General features: G+C 33.1%; 1 protein-coding gene across 1 annotated transcript in view; it reads right to left on the bottom strand.

The window, feature by feature from the left end:
* Positions 1-12,105: 12,105 nt before the first annotated feature.
* The window catches only part of LOC143244396 (uncharacterized), a 54,378-nt gene continuing 41,291 nt past the window's right edge, over positions 12,106-25,192 (bottom strand). The window contains exons 4-7 of the mRNA XM_076488982.1: positions 23,433-23,525; positions 20,449-20,508; positions 18,248-18,328; positions 12,106-14,316 (exon numbers count right to left, since the gene is read on the bottom strand). Coding sequence (XP_076345097.1) covers positions 13,840-14,316; positions 18,248-18,328; positions 20,449-20,508; positions 23,433-23,525 — 711 coding nt within the window. The 3' untranslated portion in view covers positions 12,106-13,839. The remainder of the gene's footprint in view (positions 14,317-18,247; positions 18,329-20,448; positions 20,509-23,432; positions 23,526-25,192) is intronic.

Here is a 25,192-nt window from a genome sequence, read left to right as displayed (position 1 = left end):
AAAATAAACAAATGCATCACAAAATTGTAAACAACATATTTTTTGACGTTGTTCGAGGGTCACGTGTACAAAACTATTTGTGATAGTTGGTAATGGGAGGGAATGTTTACCAATCTAGAGAATGAAAAGGTTTGGTTTTATATACTACCTTCACATACAGACCAAGACATAATACCTGTATATATTATCCTTTGAATCTTATTACTAAGCATACTTTGTCATACAGTGTACCGTATAATATATTTTGAAGTCAGTCTGTATATTTATATGTGGATCTTAGGGTCCTAGGTTAAATAACTGATAGAGCTTAGCATAGCTTCCCCTTCCTTAACGTTTCAGTGGTAAATTTGATGACTTATAACTCCAAAAACTGGGTTTTGAAACCCGTGGATAACACAGTAAAGATATGTAGTAAAGGACAAAAGAAAATACTAAGTACACTGAGCACACTTACGCGTTATGAAGGTCTCAGTCAACTCTATTATTGGAACCAAGCCATTTTGATAGCGGGTGCTGTCGGCTGGTTGCTGTGGTGGAATGTATTGAAGACTCTGACCTGGCCATTTATTGCACAGATACATATATATATGCATTGCAAACATACAAAACATTTTAAGGACTGGAAATATTCATGATAGTACCCTATATAAAAAACACATTAACAACCATGGTATCAAATCTGCTGTTTGTGATTGTTCAACATGACATCATAGTCCTTGATTTAGCAGATCAAATACATCAGAATAGTCCTCGGTTAAAGACCACGAAGGAAGAAATTAAGGTTGTAAAACAGGCTGATCAAAACCAACAACTGAAAACTTATTGTTGCTCTCTGTTTGATGACATCAGCTAAGCCTACCAGCCACCCCTCTGGAGACACAACTGTTCGCTCAGTTGCCAAAAGGTGGAAGCAGAACTTCATTCGCACATTTGAAAGAACTGCACAAGCCGAAAGATTTCGTTAGAACAATGCCAGTATAGGCTCAAACCTTATGTCGATTTTTCTGTTTCACAATACCATGTTCATGTGTATGATGTTCGCCAATTTCGTCAATTCGAAAACAGCTTATAGTCGTGTAAGTTTAAACGTTCATCGTTGTACTTCCAGATACTTTCAGTAGTAATGTAAGCAAACTAAATAGCATGACGGTTAACATCTTAGTTACAAAACAAACAAATATCCCTTGAAACACAAAGAACTCTTTAGAAGTTCATCTTTACTTTGCTATCAGTGCCAAACATTGACATCACCATAAATTATGACATGAAAAGAAGACTGTTGAAATAGAAACAAAATGCCCCAGAAGAATTATTGATGTTATTAATAGAGACGAACTACATAATGTAATGCCTTAGCAAAGTTATTGGTGTTACCAGTAGAAACAAAATACATGACGAAATGCCTCAGAAAAATTATTGGTGTAACCATCAAAGATAAAACGTCTGAAGAAACGCTCTAGAAAATTCTTCGTGATACTGTCATTGACAAAATACGTAACGAAATGCCTTAAGAGAATTTTGGTGCTACCGTCAGATGCATTATATAACACTGACTTAAGAGGAAAGATGAAAACTGAACCAGAATTGCTATACATCAAGAAACAACAAGTCAACCTAATTAGATACCATCCAAAGCTCCTGCCACAAAGTATATTTGATACAAAGATAAACGGATGGAAAGTAAAATGGAAACCAAGCAGATGAAGAATTGAAGGTGCCCTTAGTGTCTTTTGGAATATGACAAAACTGAACAAATTAATAAGAATCCATTCCCTGTATTTGCCATCAACATTGCAGGCCACCTGAAGTGGGCGGTATGGTACTACCGTGATGAGTAAGTTTTATACAAGTGCTTCTGAATTGGGAATCCTAGACAATCCTGGTGTGATACGTTTACGGAATCCCACTTAAGACACGCCCACTGATAATGCATTTTGTTACTGTCATAACCGGAATATTTAGCGAAATCATAGTGATGAACATAATCTCACAAACAGACAGCTGTCATTGAAACCACGAGCTTATGATTGCTTTAAAGTCGAACATTATTTATATCTTTAAGATCCATCACAATTCCTTTGCAAATATATCCCGAAATAAAGTTACTTGAAGTCTGCTTTCATACCCGGCATGGCCAGGTGGTTAAGGCACTTGGCTCGTAATCCGAGGGTCGCGGGTTTGAATCATCTTCACAACAAACATGTTCGCTATTTCAGCCATAGGGGCGTTATAATGTTATGGTCAATCCCAATATTCATTGGTAAAAGAGTAGCCCAAGAGTCGGCGATGAATGGTAATGACTAGCTACCTTCCCTCTAGTCCTACACTGCTAAATTAGGGACGGCTAGCGCAGATAGTCCTCGTGTAGCTTTGCGCGAAATTCGAAAACAAACAAACACTATGAGAAAAGACGAAGAAACGATCAGCGAAGATAACCCATCAAATACTTTTGCGCAAAATTGAACAAAGAAACCACGTGAATGAAGCATCTAGATTTCTCCTATGAGGGATATCAATGGCTTAAAAAACAACAAAACAAAACAGGAAGCAATTTAAAATCTAGAACTTACTTCATTATGAAAAATGAAAGAAGGTCATTCAAAACCATTATATATCTGATAGGCTAAATGACCAATAATTTTCATTTCAAACCACTTGCCTGATTTTTAAATTCCTGATTTTCAAAACGCGTGAATAATCATAAGATTGATGTTGTATTAGTGGTAGTTTATTAACATATTATTAACGTTACTGAAATTCTCTCTAAACTCTAGCTTCTATTATTTTTGTTTTTTTGCTCAAGCTCACGTTGAACTCTGACACGTGATGACACTATGAGAGACGCATCAAGTTCAGTAAAAACACACGTTAGGTGCGTTTGTTGCAGGTTTACGTTTGATACTTTCTCTGCTGCTACAATGTGTAGTATTTTACCAAGAAAGAAAATCACAAATTAAAATTCAAAAAAATTCACAAAAAATCAAATCCGAACAAAATACAATTCACAAGCATTTTTAAAATAATATCCAGAAAAGTAATCAACAAAATTAAATCTGGACTCACGTAACATTTATACAAACGCACATTTAAAGAAAATTAAAAATTCACGTTCACCAACGAAATCAAACATAGAATCATTAAGTCAAATGTAGACACATTCAAAAACTCAAATTCACAAACACGCAAAAACTAAATTTAAAAATCTACAAGAAAAAAATCATATCCGGGCATATATAGTCATCTCCACAAACATCCACTCAGTTCAATTTCACACTCATAAAATCAAATTCACATACACTCATAAAATTAAATTAACCTACATATACGCAAAATCAAATTCAGACTAATCACAAAATCAAATTCACACATGTAATCACAAAATTAAGTTCAACCTCATCACAAGACGGAATTCACAGTTATAAAGTCAACTTCGGATACACACGCACGTTCACAAAATTAAGTTCAGACGCACACACTCATAAAACAACATTCTAACATGCACATTTGGCATACATTCACAACAATGTAGCTCATACACATCAATTAATAAAACCAAACGTAGGATATGCTGATATAGCGAATTATAATTCGCTCTACTAATATTGAAAGCAAAAAATAAACTGAATATTTTTAACCGAATCGCAAAGACTGTTACTCAAGAAATATTTGCTCTCTGGTTGCTCATTAGTTACCAAAATTAACTGGAATACCATGTGTAATTCAACAACAAACACATTTGTGTATTCAGTGAAGACTCTAGAATAAGTCAGCAAAAATATCTCTATTGTTTTTAATCTATATCATTCTACTGAGGTGATTTTGTTGCTGATAAAAGTTTTAAACCGAGATTGGCAGTTCTTAATAATTTATGACTAAGTGTAAAAACTTATTCCATCTGTTATCCTCTCGTTTTGTCTTTCGGTAGTGGTCAACGATATAAATTGTTGCGTAGAAACAAAATTATCACCTGATTGTTGTTAAGGCCAGCTTTGGTGTTTATGTTGTATGCTTGATATTCATGTTGATTTGTTAGAGAGATTTATTTTTTATTTATTTTCTAAAATGTCGATGACATAGTAGTAAAAATAATTTAATTCAGGAGTTTTATGGAATTGAATTGTAGTCAAAAGTAAAACAAAATTTACCAAAAAGTATTTCAGCTAAGCCTTACGGTACATTTACTAATAAGGCCTAATAACTTAAACTACAAATAGGCCTAGTATTACAAATATCATACATTCAGTATTTGCAAAGTTTTAAGTGGTGAACAAATATTAATTAATAAATATTCTTTTGAAAATTTGTATAGATTATGATTTCTATTTCCCGACTCGGAACACAGAGGAAAAATACCTCAAATTTTTAAGTTTCTTTCAGAGTGCAACGTACTTTTGCTCACGATAGCAACTCATTTTTCTGCAGTTTTCACTGAAAACGTGGAGATTAAAAAATTACTTCAAGATTGATGAAATAAACGACGATAAGGCCTACTATTACCAAAGTCATAGAATCAGTGTTTACGAAGTTTTGAGTGGTAAATAAATGTTAATTGATAAATATTATTTTGGTATTTTAACACATGCATTACCCACTAGGCCTTAAAAGAAAAGATGGTTGCTCAGCTATGATCAGCATACTTTTTTCTGTATCGTTACAAAGAGTACATCGTGAGGTGAGAAACTAGTGTATTAAACTAATACAAATTGAAAGGATATTTTGAGAAATCTCTATTTTCACAAAGCTATCTTTGTAATGTAAATATATATATAAATTAAACTTTCTAATCAAACGAGTCCTACGATGGGATGGCGGTAAGCCTAAGGAATTACAACACTGAACTTCGGTTGGGTCGATAGCCCAAACAAACACCAAGTAATCAACTTGTCAATTTGATAAATATTAAATCCACCTTTTCACTATGCATGAGACTAACAACCAAAGCGGCCTTAACTTCACATCACAGTTGAAATAATAACAGTTTGAAATGTCACACGATCTTCCGAGAAGCGTGAAAATATGGGAAACAGATGTGGCTAAGTGTTAATGTATTTTAATTGTTTATTATTGAAATAATGCTAGCTATTAGCTACTCTTTTAATCAAAGTAATAAAAAATATTTCGAGAACTGTAATATCTCAAATATTAATTATTATTGATTAATTAATTATTAATCGAAATATTTTATGAATATCTTGAACTGAAGGTTTTTATTTTTCATATAAACACCCGGATACTTTAGAATTTTAGTTTCTAATGTCTATTAGTTGACTGGCGTTAACGTTTAAATTTGCTCGGCATTGCCAGGTGATTAAGGCAATGAACTCGTAATCTGAGGGTCGCGGTTTTGAACCACCGTCACACCAAACATGCTCGCCTTTTCAGCCGTGGAAGCGTTATAATGTGGCGGTCGGTCTCATTATTCGTTGGTAAAAAACTAGCCCGAGAGTCGGCGATGAATGGTGATGACTAGCTGCTTTCTCTCTAGTCTTACACTGCTAAATTAGGGACGACTAGCGCAAAACAAACAAATAAACGTTTAAATTAATGTTTTATTTTGACCGTACTTTGCATTCTAGTGATTCGTTGTAACCTTGACGGGAAAGAGTTGAAATCAGAGGAGAAGAACATTCTACAAACCCACTTGTGTGTCACTAATCAACACCAGATGTGAGGACCCTTCTAATGAGAGAAAGATAATAATACAAAAATATGCTTAGAAGCAAACGTTGCCTGAAACGTTTGTAATGGCAAATGGATTGTGTGTGTGTTTTTTATGGGTGTTACGTCTCAATGATATATTAATCATATATCTGATACTCTCCGGATTTCGGAAAATAGCGGACAAGTTTTCAAAAACTCATAGCATTCCAAGCGTTTTAAGGTGTAAATGCAACCGAAAAATTTTACTTCATGCTCTATATTATATATATTATATTGTATTATCTATAGAGACATTTGGAATTTATTTATCATAAACTAATAATTAAGGTATAACAAAAATATGTAAAAAACTGTTTACTGAAGTCACTTGCGAGAGTGAAAGAAACTTGGAAAATTACGTTGCATAAAAATGATTGAATTAATTCATTTTTGAAACTACCTGAATGACATAATCTTTCTGTACTAAACCATGTCATATCAGACTCACATATATTAAATGGAGACATCTTTCTTTCCTGATCGAAATGGAAATTATGTCGTATTATAGTTTTAATATCTTCCGTTAGATAGAGGCATCTTTTTGTTCTGATCGAAAGGTTTGTTTTGAATTTCGCGCAAAGATATATTTGAGTTAGCCGTCCTTAATTTAGCAGTGTAAGACTAAAGGGAAGGCAGCTAGTCATTTTACTACTCTTTAAATAATGAATAGTGTGATTAACAGACATATTATAACGCTCCCACGGTTGAAAGGGCGAGCATGTTTGATGTAACAAGGATTCGAACCTTAGACCCTCAGATTGCGAGTCGAGTACCTTAACCATGTGGCCATGTCGGGCCTGTTGAAAAATAGATTATGTCAAATCATAGCTGTAATATCTTCCCTTAGAGTGTAGTCGAAAAGAAAACTGATGATAAAAACTCATTACTCACATGTTCCACAGTTTAGGACCAACTAATAACATAAATGTTACTTACATTATCCTCTGTTTAGGACCAACTAATAATATAAATATCAGTTACGTGTTCCACTGTTTAGGACCTACTAGTAATATAAGGTTACTAATAACACATTCTAGTGTCTAGGACCACATTAACGATATAACAACTGGTCACGTGTTCCACTGCTTAGTTCATTTTATTCTGTTTTCTTTGTTGTAATTTATGTATCTATTACAGATATAACACAGATACTATATAACACATCTAGTTGTGTAAGATTGAAAAGAATTGCTCTGTTTGTTTGTTTTTAGATTCTGTAGGTGGTATTTTATTAATTTTAGCACAAAAATTCGTGATTACAGTATGCACATTATATATCTTACATCACAGGTATAGAAGTAAATATTTGTATGTTTTCGTCTCCAGCTATTATTTTGATTAGTTAAGAAACTGTTAAGGTGAAAGAGAACATTATATACATAGGATACCTTATCACTAAAGTATGTTATTATTTTGATTAGTTAAAATACTGTTAAGGTGAAAGAGAACATTATATACATAGGATACCTTATCACTAAAGTATGTTATTATTTTGATTAGTTAAGAAACTGTTAAGGTGAAAGAGAACATTATATACATAGGATACCTTATTACTAAAGTATGTTATTATTTTGATTAGTTAAGAAACTGTTAAGGTGAAAGAGAACATTATATACATAAGATACCTTATTACTAAAGTATGTTATTATTTTGATTAGTTAAGAAACTGTTAAGGTGAAAGAGAACATTATATACATAGGATACCTTATTACTAAAGTATGTTATTATTTGTTTGTTAATGAGTTTTTACACAATTGATAATAATTTTATAATGATTTTAGAGACACTGAACACTTCATATTAGCTTTATAATGACTTTGAGACACTGAACACGTCATATTAACATCTCAATAAGTTTTGAGATACTGGGCACTTCAAACTAAATTTGTAATGACGTTTGAAACACTGAACACTTCATACTAACTTTATAATGGCTTTTGAGACACTGAACACGTCATTACTAACTTCTTAATGAGTGTTGAGAAACTGAACATTTTAAACTAACTTTGTAATGACGTTAGAGACAGTGAACACTTAATACTAACTTTAAAATGGCTTTTGAGACAACAAATACGTTCATAAAAATTTGTAATGTCTTTTGAGACATTAATCACGTCATACTAACCTTTTAATGAGTTTTGAAACATCAGACACTTCAAACTAACTGTATAATGTTTCTTGAAACACTGAACACTAGATACTAGCTTTATAATGAATTTTGAGGCACAGGACACTTTAAAATAAATTTACAATAACGTTTGTGATGCTGAACACTTCATACTAGTTTTTAATGACTTTTGTGACATTGAACACTTCAAACTAACATTAAAATGAGTTTTGAGACACTGAACACCTCAAACTGACTTTTTAATTACCTTGGAGACACTGAACACTTCAGACTAAATTTGTAATGACTTTCGAGACACTAAACACTTCATAGTAGCTTTGTAATGCCTTTCAAGACACTGAACACTTCATATTAAATTTATAATGACATTTGAGACACTGGAAACTTTAAACTAACTTTTTAATGACGTTTGAGACGCCAAACGTTTCATATTAACTTTGTTGAGATCAGTAGTGGTAAGGAAAGGTTTGCAGTAAAAGTGTTTCTACGTATGTTTGAATTTTATTTATTAATGCATCGTGATCCAGTAAGGAATATAGTATCAAATAAAAAGGCTTAAAACACTATGCTAGTGTATTATCAATTGAGTTGTTGTTTCAAAATAAGCACAAAACTACACAATGGACTATCTCTACGCTGCCCACCACGGGTATCGAAACCCGGATTTTAGCTTTGTTAGTCGACAGACAAACCGGTGAGCCACTTTGAGGTTGTTGAGCGAGAGTCCAGCAGTTACTACTTCACCTTTCAACCTGATTACAAGTTAATTACATATTTCTTTACTATTTTATTTTATTTATTAAAAGAACAGGAACATATTTTCTAAAATTGTTTGACATTTTTAATTTTTTACTGAAACAATTCTTATTCACTTGCTGTTATGTTAATTTAATAATTTTTGTTAATATTAAAATTTAGTTTTATTCTGAACCTGAGATGTGGTTTTGTGCTGCCATCTAGTTTCTTTAATATTTACTACTAATGTAACAGAATTTGTAAAAATTCAAAACTCTATACGAAAAGCATATTTGTGCTAAACGTCTCTGTAAGTTTTGTTCTTGAAAACTGTGGTACTAATATATTTAAAGTTGTTACAGAGAAGGGATGTTTATTGTGATTAAAAAAGTTTTGTAACAGAAATATAATGTTTGAAAATGAATAGCTTTTATTAATGTTTTAGAATACAGTACATATATTTACATTATAAACTTATATTTCGTTTTGCATTTAACGTTTTTAACATTTAATTCATCTGAGGATTCGAACTTCTGTCATTGAGAAGACCAGAAGAACCCTATACACAAGGGTATAAAAACACACACTGACTTTCTTTATAAACTACAACATGACAGAGGCGCAGTTTTGGATTATTTTCAACAAATCATGACCAAGTAACTCGAGACACGATTCCACCGTTTTCTGTAAAGATACTTACTAAAATCACCACTAGATGGGTGCACCTATCATCGCACGACCTCTACTACAGAAGAATAAGCACGAAAGACGAGGCTTATAATTATGATATTTTTCTCTTAACTGTTGTTATTCCTATGAATAATTTTGATAATTACGGATAACAAGCTATGTTTTCAACAATGATCTTCTCTATTTGCTATATCAAATACACAGTTTACAAATGTACGCTACTGAATAACCCAGAGATTGAATCTTGGTACAGTAGGTTATCATTTCTATTTTAAAGGAATGTTCCTAGAAGAGCTATCAAACAAAATATGTCTGGTTGAATGAAAGCAAATAAACCTGGCGTTATAAGATCGTTTATTATCATAATTATAATGTTGGTTATATTCCGTCATATAATACAGAACCTAAATATAGATATTTGATTTACTATTCAACAACGTTTTTAAATAAAACGTCTAATGAAAGATATCAACCCTTGATGATTGACATAACATTCAACATGTTATATGGTTTGAAGAAGTGTAACCTCTCTGTGACTACTGTATCCAACACAAATAATTTATTAATACAAATCTTTTATTTCTCCATGGCTTAAATTATCTCATATATCGTTTAATAGCAAAACACCAGCAGACGATCTTTCTATTAAGCTATTATTATGCAAAAGTGCCGTATAAGTTAAACCAATGATTAACTTTTAAGGAAATTTTTACAGGACCCATAGTTTTCGTACGACCTAAAATTTTCATAGGCTATAGGCACTGTGCCTATTGCAACAAATAATCGGGGCCTGGCTAAGTGTAATTATTATGCTTTTATACTTTCTTCGTTCTGCATAAAGTAAAGCTTTCAAGCCTCTCGTGATGACAAGAATTCTCTCTGTTAACCTGAAGTTGAAATAAGACGGTCGAAACGCTGTTCTCTACTTTATTTTAATAAGGCCCGGCACGGCCAGGTGGGTTATGGCGTTCGACTCATAATCTGAGGGTCGCGGGTTCGAATCCCCGTCGCACCAAACATGCTTGCTCTTTCAGCCGTGGGGGGTATTATAATGTGATGGTACATTCTATTATTCGAAGGTAAAGGAGTAGCCCAAGAGTTAGCGATGGGTGATGACGACTAGCTGCTTTCCCTCTAGTCCTACACAACTAAATTAGGAACGGCTAGCGAATGTAACTCTCGTGTAGCTTGGCCCGGCATGGCCTAGCGCGTAAGGCGTGCGACTCGTAATCCGAGGGTCGCGGGTTCGCGCCCGCGTCGCGCTAAACATGCTCGCCCTCCCAGCCGTGGGGGTGTATAATGTGACGGTCAATCCCACTATTCGTTGGTAAAAGAGTAGCCCAAGAGTTGGCGGTGGGTGGTGATGACTAGCTGCCTTCCCTCTAGTCTTACACTGCTAAATTAGGGACGGCTAGCACAGATAGCCCTCGTGTAGCTTTGTGCGAAATTCCCAAACAAACAAAAAACTCGTGTAGCTTTGCGCGAAATTCAAACAAACAAATTATTTTAACAAAAGTTTTAACACCCATACCAGCCATCTTGAGATACATCTCTCAAGCCTCTATGTTAAAGGGTAGTTTTATTATTATATAATTTTTATACCTTTATAAATTTAGGTAAAGATAAAATTTGAAGTATCTAGGTTGAAGCATACATTCAATATGGTTCTGTTACGCCTCATTAAGTTTACATAAGAAAAGACAGTTTGAAATTTTCTATCTCAAAGCGTAAATTCATAATTATATTTATTTACTTTAATGTATTTACACGAAAAAGAATGTTTAAGTGAAAAAAATCTTTTAAATCTTAGTAGAAGAATGCTAAATATAATGTAATTAAAGAGACCAACATTAGCGGCCAAATGAAACATGGTCAATTTTAATACCAGAAAAATCTTGAAAACACGATGAAATCAAAACTGTTTATGTCACTGATTCGGACTTGAAAGAAGTTATCTGTGTTTGAAATTTTACATACATTAGCTGACTTAAAAATATCTCTTCTTAGGACCTATAGTAAATCCCACATAATTTTGTCAAAATATTGCCAAGAAACGGATCTAAACCCCTGAAATTATGCCCTTTGTGTGACGTTTTTACTTCCTAAATTACCAAAAATATGCGTATCTCACATTTTTGTATATACATGTAAAGGACCTGTAGAAAAGTATTTACAATTTCTTTGTACCAAATTCCACGTGAACTGGTCAAAATGTGGTCGAATAACTGACTAAAATCTCCGAAATTATGCTTTTTCTGTGAGCTCTATCCAAATTAAAAAAACAAGAAATTATGTGTTTTCTTATACCACAGCCACATCGGGTTATCTGCTGTGTTCACCGAAGGGAATCGAATCTCTCGTTGTAAATACGTAGAGTTACAACTGTACCAGTGAGGGACAACTTAGAAATGAAGACACTAATTTTTTATATGTCAATGTATGAAAATTTATAATTTATGTCAATTCTCATCCTGATTGCTCTAAATATGACCGCACAGGCGCCAAAAAAAATTTTACCGCATAAAATCATATAAAAGGCTTAACTAAAAACAATTTTAAAAAATTTGGACAAATCTGAACAAGGTAAAAATAACCTTGCCAAGTTTCAAACTAATCCACCAATAAATGAAGAAATGACGGTCGATTGAGAAAAGAGTATGTGAAGAATAGTGTTCAGGTACATCTGTAAGTGTAGTTTAAACATTAAAACTGCCTTAGCTTATATTATAACTTATATTAGAACTTCTGATATGAATGTAAAAATAAATGGGTTGCTTTTGTGTGAGGAAACTGTAAGAAAGTGCAGAAGATAATGTTACTTCTAGTTCCAAAAAACATGGAACTTATACATATTCCATAAACGAAATGTATTTATTTTCGTCAGACAAAGCAGTATACATACGATATCCAAAACTAGAACACTGAATTTCATGTGTCTTTGACTACATCATCTCATGATTTCCACATGGATTCGTTCTATATAAACAAAAATCTTATTTCAAACTGTTTAATGGAACTAATGATTTGGCAAGACAAGTTTCAGTTGCTGAACCTTAATCAAAGAATAACTAACTTACAACATTATATCCAAGTGAAAACTTCAATTCAGTTGTTAAATCAGTAAAACAGAGGGCAGTAGTAGGAAAATTTACATCAGAACATCTAATGTTTCTTTAGAAGGAAAATCAAACATGAGGGGGATTTTGCGAAATTCTATAATAATATAAAATTCTATACACATTTTCAAATTATTTTTTGTAGAAACATTTCACTTAATTCTAATTTTTGAAACCCGCTTAAGATATGTTCGTTTATGCAATTAAATAAAAGTAACAGAAAAAATGAGAAAATATGATAACTGCTCACTAAGCCTAACATTACCACTTTACAAATAGATTCAGTTTCCTAACCAACAATCCACAACCTTTATATAGATATATAATTATGTATGACTAACACGTTATCTCGATTAATTGACAAACTTTGAAAATGAGAGGAATAAATATAGAAATAGTTTTGTCAAACTTTTCTAAGGAAAAACCTAACAATTTATGATTGTTTCTCTTTAGAACAAAGTGGCAAAATGTACTCTCTTTGCCAAAAGGAACTTCCATAGTAATACTGGAAAAAAATGAAGCAATCTCAGAGAGATGATACTTAGTTTCTTAACTGATAAACTTTACATAAAGGAATCTCAGTGTCATGATATTTAGTTTGTTCACCGATGCAGTTTACGTAAAGGAATCTCAGTGTCATGATATTTAGTTTGTTCACCGATACAGTTTACGTAAAGGAATCACAGTGTCATGATATTCAGTTTGTTCACCGATAAAGTTCACGTAAAGGAATCTCAGTGTCATGATATTTAGTTTGTTGATTGATCATTAGACACAGAAGAACAGAAACCGTTCTTCAAGACTGGACAGTTTAAAGATATATGATATAGAAACATATTTAGACCGGTACCATCAACGAGTCTGAACTATTAACAAATTTATGATACAGAGTAGACAAAACTCTGTTTTCAATTGTACACTGTTGTCAAGTATACGAGACAGAATAGACAAAAATCTGTTGTTAATTGTACACTGTTTTCAAGTATATGAGACAGAATAGGCAAAAATCTGTTTTTTAATTCTATATTGTTGTCAAGTATATGAGACAGAATAGACAAAAACCTGTTTTCAATTGCACACTGTTATCAAGTATATAAGACAGAATAGACAAAAATCTGTTGTTAATTGTACACTGTTATCAAGCATATGAAACAGAATAGACAAAAATCTGTTTTTAATTCTATATTGTTGTCAAGTGTACGAGACAGACTAAACAAGTATCTGTTTTCAGCTCTACACTGTCATAAGACCTGTTAAAGAGAAACTCGTATTAATTTAATTATCATGGTCTTTGATTCTAAATTTTAATATTTCTATTTTCATGGAAAGATGGTTTCAGCATAATGAAATCTTAAAGACAAATTATCTTTACAATAAAAACACAACATTCACAGGCGCACAGATGTTAAATTATTGTCTAAGTAATAGAAAACATTAAGCAAGACAATAATTTTACATTTGGTTTAGATATTAAGAATGAATGGTCTCTTCCGTACAACAGAGATTTACCAATTCATATGATTGAGAACACTGAATAGACCCATTTCGTGTATCCAATGGGCACAAATCCTCAATTTGGTTTTGAAAACTCGTGCTTCCACTTGCTTCGTTAGACATTTCAAAGTCAAATTCATTCGATAGTAGTAGGATACGTGGACTTAAAGTTGAAGTCCGTTTAATGACAATGGGCGATAAAGCTTGGTTATCAGGTCCGGAAGATGTGACGTCTGTGCTCAGATTCCGGTTGAAATTCATCAAGCTTTGTTCTTCTGAAATAGTACTTAGGTCAGGAAGTTGTCTGGTTTTTGAGAGAGATGTTTCTTTTCTTTGGACAACCGGGTGGTGATGCGTCTCCGACGAGCCTTCATTATCTGTTGAAACAGAAATTTTCTTCGATGGGGAATCTGTAGCCTTAGATGAACCGAGGCGTTTCAGTGACGTAGCTTTCTAAAGCGAAACACACAAATAAAAAGTATTGTCTGTTTCTTTGGGTTTTTTTAATTTCGCGCAAAGGTACATGAGGGCTATTTGTGCTAGCCGTCCCTAATTTAGCAATGTAAGAGTACAGAGAAGGCACCTAGTCATCACCACTCACTGCCAGCTCTGGGGCTACTTTTTTACCAACAAATAGTGAGATTTACGTCATATTATAACACCCCCACGGATGAAAGGGCAAACATATTTGGTATGACGGGGATTCGAACCCGCGACCATCATATTACGATTCGAGCGCCCTTACCACCTGGCTATGCCGAGCCTAAATAACAAGTAATATATGACCACACCTACGTCTAATAACTTTAAAGACTCGTAGTGTGTGTGTTTAATTTGTCGGTGAGTGAAATCTAATGGTGTCATAATATGCATGATAAGTACACGAAACAACTATAGTAGGCTTACCTGTACTAAGTCAACCTAAATTTTACTCTGTAGAAGACTTCATTCCTAATCTATTCAGACAGAAATTGAAAACGTTTCGAAATACGGAATGGGAACCACCTTCTTTCGGACTGAATAGCTCTTCTATGATAAGCTTGGTTCACTAATTATCAAAATCAGAGTGCATCTTTATTGCCCAGATAGCGCTAAACACGTGTAATATGAACAGTTTATTTAGAGAAAAGAAACCTTACCTGAGCAGACGAGATTAAATTAGCCTCCGTGTCTCTGTTGTTCACTCACCACACGTGTCTTCTGAACATACATAAAGTTTAACGTCCTGTATAGGCAAGACTTTTATCTCACATAAGATGTATCAGGTGTATTAACGGCGATTCCTTATCATATTTCAAAGCTTTTACTTACGTCAATTATAATCTTTAATGGTGTAATATAATTCTAAACGAACTAGCACGAGTGAAAATAAAATAAATACTAATGATATAAGGAACTTGGGGTTTAAACAAAACACATGATGCACAGTCTTAAAAGCAGGCTGAACAAAGATACTAGTTTTAAACTCGAACTAAACACTGGTACCAATTTTAAACTAGAACTTGGCTCGGCATGGCCGGGTGGATAAGACACTCGACTTGTAATCTGAGGGTCGTGGATTCGAATCCCCGTCACTCCAAACATGCTCGCCTTTTCAGCTTTTGGAGCGCTATAATGTGACGGTCAATCCCACTTCCCACTATTCATTGGTAAAAGAGTAGCCCAAAGTTTGGTGGTGGGTGATGATGACTAGCTGCCTTCCCTCTAGTCTCACAGTGTAAAATTAGGAATGGCTAGCTCAGATAGCCCTCGAACAGCTTTGCGCGAAATTCAAAACACGCCAAACCAAACTAGAACTAAACATACATTGAGTGGGGGAGTAGATTGAAGTGAAGTCTGAGTTCTACAGCATCTGGGAAGAAAACTATTCTGGCATAACGTTGAATTTTTATGTTGTTCTCACATTTTATCAATCAACAAGATTTGAAGTCGGGAAACAAATAATTTGCAACGAAACATTTTAAATCACTCAATAAACCCATTATACATAATCATGATCAGATGATGATGAACGGTTATGGTCCTTCGCCGGTTTTCGACTGGGATGCTCTGGATAGCTGAAAAGCGGCTAAATCACCTGAGATAGAGCAACTATACTAGGTAGTTTTTCATATCTAACTGCTGATGACCTGTATAGAAGAAAATCTATAGAAAATATATAACTGGTTTTGTATCTCCAATAGCTACTCTTTAGTTTACTAAATGCGTTTAGCCACTTAAACTGTTACAAACCATCAACATTATTTTCCCGAACTTTGATTGAAAAGACATCAAAATCTCATAGAGTGTACTGAATGCAAACGACAAAGCATACTGTTAGCTTAACAAATAAAGCATAATTTAGTTGTTACATACTAATACAGCGAGTATTTTGTTAATTGTGTGTGTGATAGGATTAAATTATGATAACATGTAAATAGATAGTCCTTCTTTATTAAACGTAAATAAACTAATTTTTAAGCAGAGAAAAGCATGACAAAATTGAATAGAACCTAACTATACAGAAAATAACAAAATCGTCTGCAAAGCTTTACAAGTATAATGTTCACTAGCTTTGACAGCAGCTGTTGCCATTGTTAACACTAATGCACGTCTGTATTTTCCAATAGTATGAGAGTAAAGCAATATAAACTCACATGCTAGTCCTAAATTAATGATAGTTTGATTTATGTTAAGTTTTGTTTTGGTTCTTGATGGTTCAATTCAAGTTAAATTTTGCTTTTATTAGCTTGATGGATCAATAGCAGTTTTGTTTTTATTAGCTTAATGGATTAATTGAAATTAAAGTTTGTTTTTGTTGCCTTTATGAGTCGATTTACTTTGGTGCGATAGAATCGAAGCATCTTAAATTGTTCGAAGTTAGGTTTAAATTCAACTTCGGTCTTAAAGTCTATGCTTACAAAGACTGTTTATAAAAGTTTACAGGCACTTTTGTTATTCTCTATAGTTACTTTTGTGTAATTTTAAGTTTTTAAAATAAGTAGTAACAAATATTTATATTTCTTGCTTCCGAAGCTCATATGCCATATTTTTTTGTAGTCTAACGAGTGCACAATTTTTCTTGTGATTGATAACATGCATACGTTTTACTGACGCCACAACATTAAAATTTCAACTTTCAGGATCCATTATGTGACTTCATTATATTTTCTACTAACTGGCTGACAGACAAAAGTAGTTAGGAGGCTGGTACCAGCTACGTCGCTAGAGAGCGACAGAAGTGAAACGATCGCATGGAGAGAGGGGAAAAGACGATGATGTCATAGACACTAGAGACGTCTATAGTTGTCCAAAATGTCGCCATATGGTGTTTTGTTAGGATTGGCAAAAAAAGGGAGAAAATGTTGCTAGATGTGACGACTTAGTTCCACGAAGTGGAACCGGAGGACATAGGTGAATGTTGACCTGACAATGGAAGTTGTCCAGAAATCGTGTTGATAGACCTTCATGATGATCTCATCACAAGGTGTCACATCATATCATCCTTGTCTAGATTTAGTTCCGTTTTACTTTATAAGTAAAGCATTAGATACAACTTGCACAGGCTGACAGGGATGCATACAGGTTTCATCTTATGTTTTTGGTTTCGTTTATATATTTATTTGTATTACTTGTGCTTTAGAAAGGCGGATAATGTTCTGAAGGATTTTATATATTCTTCATACATGTATTATATATGTCTTATAGTGTTTCGATAGATGGACGAGGTTATTATTACAAGGTCTGTGGGCAGATGGTGTTATCAGATGGAATGCATTATTTAGTTTCTATATATCATTGTATTACTAAGGGCAAACTGTTTTTCAACATGTCTCAACATATGATTACATCATCGATGTTTAGATGTAATCATGTATTCTATGATTATTATTTTATAATTTTGAATAAAAACCCGTTAACCCAAACGTGGACCTTTCTTCTTCAGGGGCAAATTAGAAATGGTGATGTAATGGATTAAGTGGTACATACAAAGGGAGTTTAGTGACATCATGAAGGTCGTCCTGTTTTCCAAGAAATTTTTATTTCTCTATGTACTGTTGTAAATGTCTTACTTCCAGTACAACGTAGCCAAAGGCGAGAATGCATGTGAAAGGATATTAAGAATATCTTATTTTAAAAATATATAATGCACATTTAAAACTATTTGTACATATAAACACATTTGTTTTTTCTGCCCTCGAAACAGCTTCAAATGGATTCCTTAATAATTTACTGTAAATAAATGTATTTTCGTTTTTAGATGTTAAACGAGTGTTAAGCCTACTTAGCAACCGTAAGACTGAAAGCTTATAACAATACAACTTGGGCTTAGTTACCTAAGTCGAGCAGATTGTAGATAGGTCATTATGTGGCTCTGTGCTTGACAGCATACAAATAAACTTACCCGTTGAAGTTGTTGTTTGATATTATACTCTTCCAGACAGAGATCTTGATATCGGGACGACACGCAAAAGAAACAGAATGCCTGAAAGTTGCAAGTAATTACAAATTAGATATGTTTATAATTAAAGAGCAGGGATATCTTTTGAAGAACGTGCTCATAACGATAGCAGCTAAACGAATGTTTTATACTCTCTCTATTTTATTACGACTTGCTGCTCAGTTCATTCCTTTCTTATCTGGACATCTCAGAAGTTATATCCTACATCTATTTCAGCAGTCCTAGAACAAGTTCTCCCTAAGTTAGATAACCAACTTTTCACTAGCCTACAATTTAAACGCTATCAAGATAAAATTTAAAAAAAAAACCGTTAACCCTTCCTTAAATTTTAACCTGTTCAGTGCCATAGATGGGATAACTCGTCCAAGCCGATTGGTAACACAGTGCCACGGACGAGTTAATTCGTTCTCAATAATACCTAATTTCAACGCTAGATATCAGGACCATACATGTATTTGACCTACTTACAAGTTGTTTCACTTTCGATCCAAAATGGCGTCACGAAAAAAGTTACAAATGAAGAAGCATTAGAGTTGTATTGTAGATGCTGAAATACTTGACAATCAACAGGTTAATGTTTCAGATAAACGTTTATTGACTCTAATAGGATTAAAACTGCATTTTCTTGCTTTTACACAATACACGTTAAACGTGTTGTTACAAGTGGAAATAATATTTTTTATCATTTGTAGCGAATGTTATTAAATGAAAACGAAAATTGTGATACATCAGAAAAAACAATGTAAGAAAGAGTGCCAATATGTTAATTTTAGAGATTATTTGTCAATCTGCCAGTAGATAGCGCTAAGATCGAATGAATCTGCTTTGTTTTGGTATACAGAATTTCTGTTAGTGAAGCAAAATATTCATGAAATATGGAAATATCTAAGACTGGATAAAAAATGTTGGTGTACGAGTGAAATGAATCTCTAGATGTCCATTTGGTAAACTTAATGACAACTAAGGGGTCATCAAAAATGTTAGTGATATAATTCTTAATCGACTTTAACAAAGCTTTAAAACAACGTTTGGTTACACAGTAAGAATATTACTTATATTTCTATACATGTTCCAAGCTTTAATCCATAACGTCAAGTTTCAACACGTTAAGAATTTAAACAGGAAACAAGGTACAGACTTTGAAATAGTTAAGGTACCATAAATGATTATCCTGGTCCTCTACTTATAGTTATAGTTTTTAAATAATATTTTTTTATAGAACATTAGAAAAGCTGTCCTCAACAAACAGCTTCTAGCACATGTTTATGTGTACATACTGTAGAACACCTGTCCTCAACAAACAGCTTCCAGCACATGTTTATGTGTACATACTGTAGAACACCTGTCCTCAACAAACAGCTTCCAGCACATGTTTATGTGTACATACTGTAGAACACCTGTCCTCAACAAACAGCTTCCAGCACATGTTTTGTGTGTACATACTGTAGAACACCTGTCCTCAACAAACAGCTTCCAGCACATGTTTATGTGTACATACTGTAGAACACCTGTCCTCAACAAACAGCTTCCAGCACATGTTTATGTGTACATACTGTAGAACACCTGTCCTCAACAAACAGCTTCCAGCACATGTTTATGTGTACATACTGTAGAACACCTTATCAGTTACCAATATTGTTTTCACTTGGTGTCTCTAAACTACTACAATTACTCCCGTTATTCATACACATCTTACACTTCAATGATGAATAGTAGCTCTGAAAATTTCTGAAATTTACTGAATTGCCTTGACTTTAAAATGTAATGCATATTAGTTATTTGTGTTTGAATTACAGTAACTCTGAGAGCAGTTTACTCTACTTGAAAAATCCAATTTAAAAACACAGTTTTATGTGAAACTGGTGAGCAAAAACAATCAAACATAAATCTCAATATGAATGGCAATTGTCATCCTATTTTCAACCGATAAACTCCATGTTTAAAGGCAAGTAACGGTTATCATTAAAATATTTCGTAGTACTAATTAAAACAAGCCAGTAATAATTTTTCCAACTGTATTATTCTTTCTTCTAGAAGCAGTACAAGAAATATCACATACGTTAATGCTTTAATAAAGTTGTACTTGTAGTCAGTACAAAATAACTTAGTTATTAAAACACTGTTGCAAGAGTATATCTACTTACGTTTAAAGAACAGATGAAAACATCGATAAGAAAGATTAGTCCTACGTAAGGGATATAGTTCTAAAAAATGTAATAAAAATATATTATTGTCATAACTGGAAGACATAATACATAAAATCAAATATTGTCTCGGTATAACGTTAAAAATACATTAACAAAATTTCGTTTTCAGTTTAGTTACTGATTACAAATATTATTTGATTACAATTTATAGCTTCCACAGTAAGCAAAAATGTTAAAAATAGGGCTTAAATACTAACATCCGAGGTTCAATTCCCGAGGTAAACGCAGAAGATAGTTTAACGTGACTTTGTTCTGAGAGATACAAAATAAAGAAATCACTGATGCGATCATTCTTAAAGGCACAGGTTTAAACAGTAACGAAAATTTTAATATTTAAGTCAGATTTCAACAAATTAAGAATCAATTTGCATCCTAGAACTCTATAAACTTTAAGATATATTCTATGGATAAATTTAAATTGTACCAATTATAAAATTTAATTACATTCTTAGATTGTTGAAAAAAGATAATTTAAACACTAAAATTTGTGTGCTTGAAAATAATCGAGACAGTGATTGAAACGTCGTATGTTTCATAAAGTATTTTTATTTACTGTCACTCGTTTAAAATATTGTTAGAACATCTAACTAAGATGAGATATTCAAGTATATCAAAGATACGTGTAAATGTTTAAACATTTTATCTTTTGTTTTGTCTAAGACGAAAAATTAAGTAGTGAAGTAAGCGTCACTTGTTTGATAAACAATTCCAAAAAATCTTCTCTTCCATCATAACTTTAAGTAATGTAGTTTAAACTTTAAATATTTTCAATACAAATACATTAATTACGTTATTAGTTTATACACGAAACGGAAGCGAAGCTTAAAATACATGCCCCCAAAGAAATGGCTAACAGGAGCTATTTATGTGGACAAACGAAATATATCTTTTTTTCCTTGTAAGCACCATTGATGTTACATAATCCAACGATTTTGCAGGTGTAAGAAAATATGTCTCACCTGAAAGTATGGCGGCTAGTCTTATAAAGACGTGATACTTTAAAGTAGTAATTTGACGTTACTTGTTTGACCATTAAGTTATGCAGAACTTTTCTATGTATGTAAATAAGGGAAAAAATAGGATGGAAAACAGTGTTTGATTGTTTACTAGGCCTAACGTATTTAAGCAAGCTATCAACATGAAATACATGTGGCTTCCTCTTGGGCTTTTGTGGGTTTTTCGTCTATAGATATATCTAGCGTAAATAATCCGCATGAGATTGAGGCACGATTCTGCGATAATTATTTTTGAAGGTTATTAAATAATGAATACGATTTATTCTTATCTATTTATTCAGTTAGATCTGCACAGAATGCGAATTAGAGCATGAAAACTCTCGTGTATGATGGAAAGGAGAAGGCACGCGAATTTTCTCGCTCGGATGGCGAATCAATTCCATGAGTGATCTGGTTTTATCAATAAGTACGGTATTCACACCATGCTGGGCATCGTTGCTGTAAAGTCATTCCAGAGGCCTGAAAATTCAATTATAATCCAACAAAGAACTTTTGAAATCTTAAACCACTTTCATCGGTTGAGACTTTTGAAACTCGATCTTATAACGAAATCAAACAAAGTGTGTTGATCACGCTTGCACATAAAACCACACGAAGGTTAACTGCGTTAGCTGTCCCTAATTTTGAACCGATAAACCACAGTGAAGATAGCCAGTCAACAGCATCCTCCACTAACTGTTATGATACTTATTTTCTAATATAGGTATGGAATCACTTTTAAGACGCGAACCATGGACTTTCAGATCTATAGCTCGATACGGTGATCACTAACCGACATCAGACAGATGTATTACGTATTAACAAATATTAAGGAACTAATACGAATTATACACTAATATATATACCTAATGTATAGTAATATCTCATGATAATCGCAGTGTAATATGTGGTGGAAAATCACTGGCTAAAAGTGAAAGTTTAATCCAGTTCTCTAAACATTCCTAACAATCTCACCTATTATAAAAAAAAATATAACAATATGCTTTAGTATTATATTCAGCAAATCTATTGGAACTTCAGTTCGTGATACAAACATTTTTAAAAATCAAAACGCTTTTTGAGTTATGTTTTCCTGTTGTCTTCTCTTTACTAACAATTAGAATTTTCTTTGTACTAAAATTACATCGTCTGTATATATGGTACAATTCATACAGCTGTTTTTATCTTAAAATATAATATATCTGTTTTATTTCACACTAGCCACTTCCATCTTTGAGCACGTGTTTGAGACAATGACGTTGGTAATTCTCTCTTCTGTTTCAAGTGTTTGCATTCACTTATTCTGCCACCTTATTCGATTTCAGTTAGACTATTTCATACTCTTGCAATTAAAGTGAAAATTCTAAACATGACTCATTAATGATCTGGGAAAAAAAGCAGTGTTATAAGTTTTATAACTACTTGTGTTATAAACAACCACCAGATATTCAAGTACTGTAATATTAGTAATAAACAAGATACGAAAGAGTTTCTACAAATAACTTCTTAAAATGTGGTCATATAATTAAAATTATACCTTCTTTGAAATCGTCATTCCAAAATCGGCAGCAATGAAAGTTTGAGAAAACTATGTTAGTTTTCCTGAAATAATAATAAAAAACTGTCGCAATTCCTAAGATAAAAGAAACTCATTTTAAAAACAAGTTTTAGTAGCAAGGGCTTATAAAACTCACTATAATTTTTAAAAAGCTCAAATTGACAATTTAAATAGTACCTCGATTAATATTGCTTACTGCTTGTGCGAACAGATAGAAACCAATTACAATGTTCACTAAAGTGGTTACAGACAAGGATTACATCTGGGGTTAACACTGCTTACCGCTTGTGCAAACAGATAGAAACCAATTACAATGTTCACTAAAGTCGTTGTAGACAGGTATTACATCTATGGTTAATATTGCTTACCGCTTGTGCAAAGAGATAGAAACAAATTACAATGTCCACAAAAGTAGTTACAGACAAGGACCACATCCATGGTACCAGAAACTTTCGATTGCTCTGCAAAGAAGAAAATTCATGTGTGTATATATATAATAACCATAATTGTTTAAGCCATAAACAAAATACATTAAAATTAAACAAAATACGTTGCATATCCAAGGGTACAAGCTACAAGGTGTGGTTATAAAATGTATCCTAAGTTTGGGAGGTAACTGCGAAAGTAGAACCCACATTGCAGTAGGGATACAACCCACCGTTTATGCATGGAAGGTGCGACATAGTCAGCAACCATTCACATACGTTGGATAAATTTTAGTGCAATTAAATAATTACGTATAAGAATTTATTTACATTATTTTGTTGTCCAAACCAACAGAAAATTGGATTTATTAGAGTTAGGTTTGATTGTTTGTAAGCACGAAACTACACAGTCGACTGTCTGTGCTTTGGCCACAACGGGTATTGAAACCCAAAGTTCAACCACAAACTTATCGTCGAGATATATGACCGCTTATTTGAGTATAAGAAAAGTGTGCATAAAAATATAAGTGTATAATCATGTCCAAATCAATGTTTTTCCTAAAAAAATCATTTGCAAGTAACTTTGAATAAAATGGAAAAAAAATAAATATGATATCAAATTAAAAATTAATTTTAAACATGAAATTATTGATGTAGGTGCTATATAGTGATAAAAACATAAGTCTTATGATCAATGGAGAAATTTTTATTCATTTTTTGTGCGAATTAAGCAGAAGTGGTTATTCGTGCTATTCCCACCAGGGATATAGAAAGCCGGTTTCTAACGTTGCAAATCCGCAGATAAGCCACTGGAAATTGTGGACAGCTGAGGCTTCATAATAGAAATACGAACTAAGTCTCTGTCGCATCATACATTCTCGCCCTTTCAGCCGTGGGGGCGATATAACATTTCAGTCAATCCCACTATTCGTTGGTAAAATAGTAACACAAAAGTTGGTGGAAGCTGGTGATAACGAGATGCCTTACCTCTAGTCTTACACTGATAAATTATGGACGGATATCTGCACTATCCGAAAAAATTAACTTATTAACTCTGCTTATCATGTCACAAATTCCGTCAAAACTACTGCCAAAACTTAGTCATGGGGATGAAATTATAAGTAGGTTGCTAGGAGTGAATGCCAGAATTAAGTTAACATGTAAGGTTTACTGGTTGGATTTGTAGGATCACTTCAATAAAAAGAGGGAGCTATTTTGAAAAGATGGCTCACGTTTAAATGGGGTAAGGACTGTAAACTCAACTATAAAGATAGTTTTAAACCAGGACTAGAGAGTGGTGAGGGCCAGAATAGTGAAGAAAAAAATGAGAGGCAGATAAAGGTATAGCGTAAGAACGAGGTATAGTGGTAGCCTAAACTGTTGTTATTGTCTTACTAGAAGCATAAATAATAAAATAGATGGCTTTATAACCCCATTCGGAATAAATTACTTTAATTTAATGGGAATATATGAAACCTGGTTAAATGGAGACAACCTTAAAGTCAGGAATTTCTTTGAAATACGGGATAATAGGTTATTTTAAAAAGGATATGGTACTAAAAGATGAGGAGGAATGGTTTTATATGTGGAATGTGAGCTAAGCCTTTTCAAAGTAATGACATGTACACTAACAACAATGTGGTTGAATCTATTTGGATTTGTAAGGGAAGAAGGCTTTTAGTTGATAAAACTATAGAGTGGCA

This window comes from Tachypleus tridentatus, chromosome 2 (genome assembly GCF_004210375.1).
Source record: "Tachypleus tridentatus isolate NWPU-2018 chromosome 2, ASM421037v1, whole genome shotgun sequence".
NCBI lineage: Eukaryota > Metazoa > Arthropoda > Merostomata > Xiphosura > Limulidae > Tachypleus > Tachypleus tridentatus.
The sequence above is the reverse complement of the archived record's forward strand: the minus strand, read 5'-3'. Positions and strand labels throughout refer to the sequence as shown.